Below are 1,392 nucleotides of genomic sequence, written 5' to 3' on the forward strand. Positions count from 1 at the left end.
TCGTATATATATATATATATATATATATATATATATATATATATATATACAAATGAACCGTTTTTTTCCTCTCTGTGTTACAAAAAAGTCATTTGTTAATGAATAGCAGTAAAAGTTATCTACTACATTCTAAAAAACAGTGTTAGAGGTGATGACATAGATGCCCACAATAATGTATAGCTATCATTATATTAAATCAAATTATATTTCGTAGTTTTAAATCCTCTTCAAGACAAAGTTCAAGGAGTACAATGTTGATCTCATCATCGTGTTTCATCTTTTCATAGTTTTCGTATCTGCAACGCAGTGAATTAAAGAGTTCGGGATCTTTTCTGGGATGTCGCTCACCAACTCTTGACTGATGTCGACGTGTCTTTACCACAATTTAGCTAATTATTAATTCGAACTGAGAGACATCCATCCTCAATGCTTAATGTGTTCATGTTCATAATGTTCAGTGATCCGGCGATAGAACAGAAGTTATGGTCTTGTCTAAGGTGCGTATTTGCTTGATTTTGAAGCACTTTAACATTTTAGCCTTATGCTCATTAGCAATTCATCAAGAGAAGCATAAAGGGAGGTGCAAGTTAAGTACATCCATCCCACTCAAATGATATCATTTTAATACGAAATGATGGAAACAGAAGAAAGAATATTTCAGCTTAGTCTTTCTAAATAATGCAGCACATATAATTCAGCAGACCATGACACTGCCAGCAGATGCAGTTTACATTGCGAGTATTGTTCTCGTAACTGCACATGATTTCTCTTTATTATTGATTCTTATTGATTGTTGTGAGGTAATATTCGGTTAAACAAAATATGTCATACTTGGCCGGTTATCCCATGTTTATGTTCACATACGTTTACCACCTAAGTTATATTTCCAGGAAAGTGATATTAGTCCAGAGCAGTTTCAACAGTAATTGGCAATAAAGAATTATAGAACCTGGTTTAAGAAATTTACCTGGACAGAAGAGAAGGGACCCCTATTATATTTTGAAAATCGAGGGGTCCTCAAGGGAACTGTTCGGGATTGATGGGTGGACATCGACGCGACCAAAGTGATTCTCATGTACCTCTTAGACAGTGTATCGAGTTTCAACAATGTATTTCAAATAATAGTCAAGATCAGATTCGGCTGCCCACAGAAATATCGTTGAACATCGTCGAGCCGCTGCCTAATGGAACTGTTAGTTCTATATCCTCAAACGATTTACCAGTTCATCGCAATGACTGCATTTTTCATCGACAACGAAGAGTTAGTGATTTTTTGAATTGGTATTCATTTATTCATTTAAATGAAACCTAGAGAATTTTGTTTTGAAGCGGTCGTAACCATAAACCGTGTTGGTTAACCATGTTAACAAAACCAAATAAAAAGTAAATGAT

The 1,392-nt window shown here is 34.6% G+C and overlaps 1 protein-coding gene across 1 annotated transcript; it reads left to right on the top strand.

Annotated features, from left to right (window-relative positions):
• Positions 1-1,039: 1,039 nt before the first annotated feature.
• On the top strand, positions 1,040-1,312 carry LOAG_15634 (hypothetical protein; the record flags this gene model as incomplete). Its single annotated transcript, XM_003151123.1, has 1 exon — positions 1,040-1,312. The coding sequence occupies one exon, from the start codon at positions 1,040-1,042 to the stop codon at positions 1,310-1,312; it is 273 nt and encodes a 90-aa protein (XP_003151171.1).
• Between the last annotated feature and the right edge of the window lie 80 nt (positions 1,313-1,392).

This window comes from Loa loa (assembly GCF_000183805.2).
Source record: "Loa loa unplaced genomic scaffold supercont3.2316, whole genome shotgun sequence".
Classification (NCBI taxonomy): Eukaryota; Metazoa; Nematoda; class Chromadorea; order Rhabditida; family Onchocercidae; genus Loa; species Loa loa.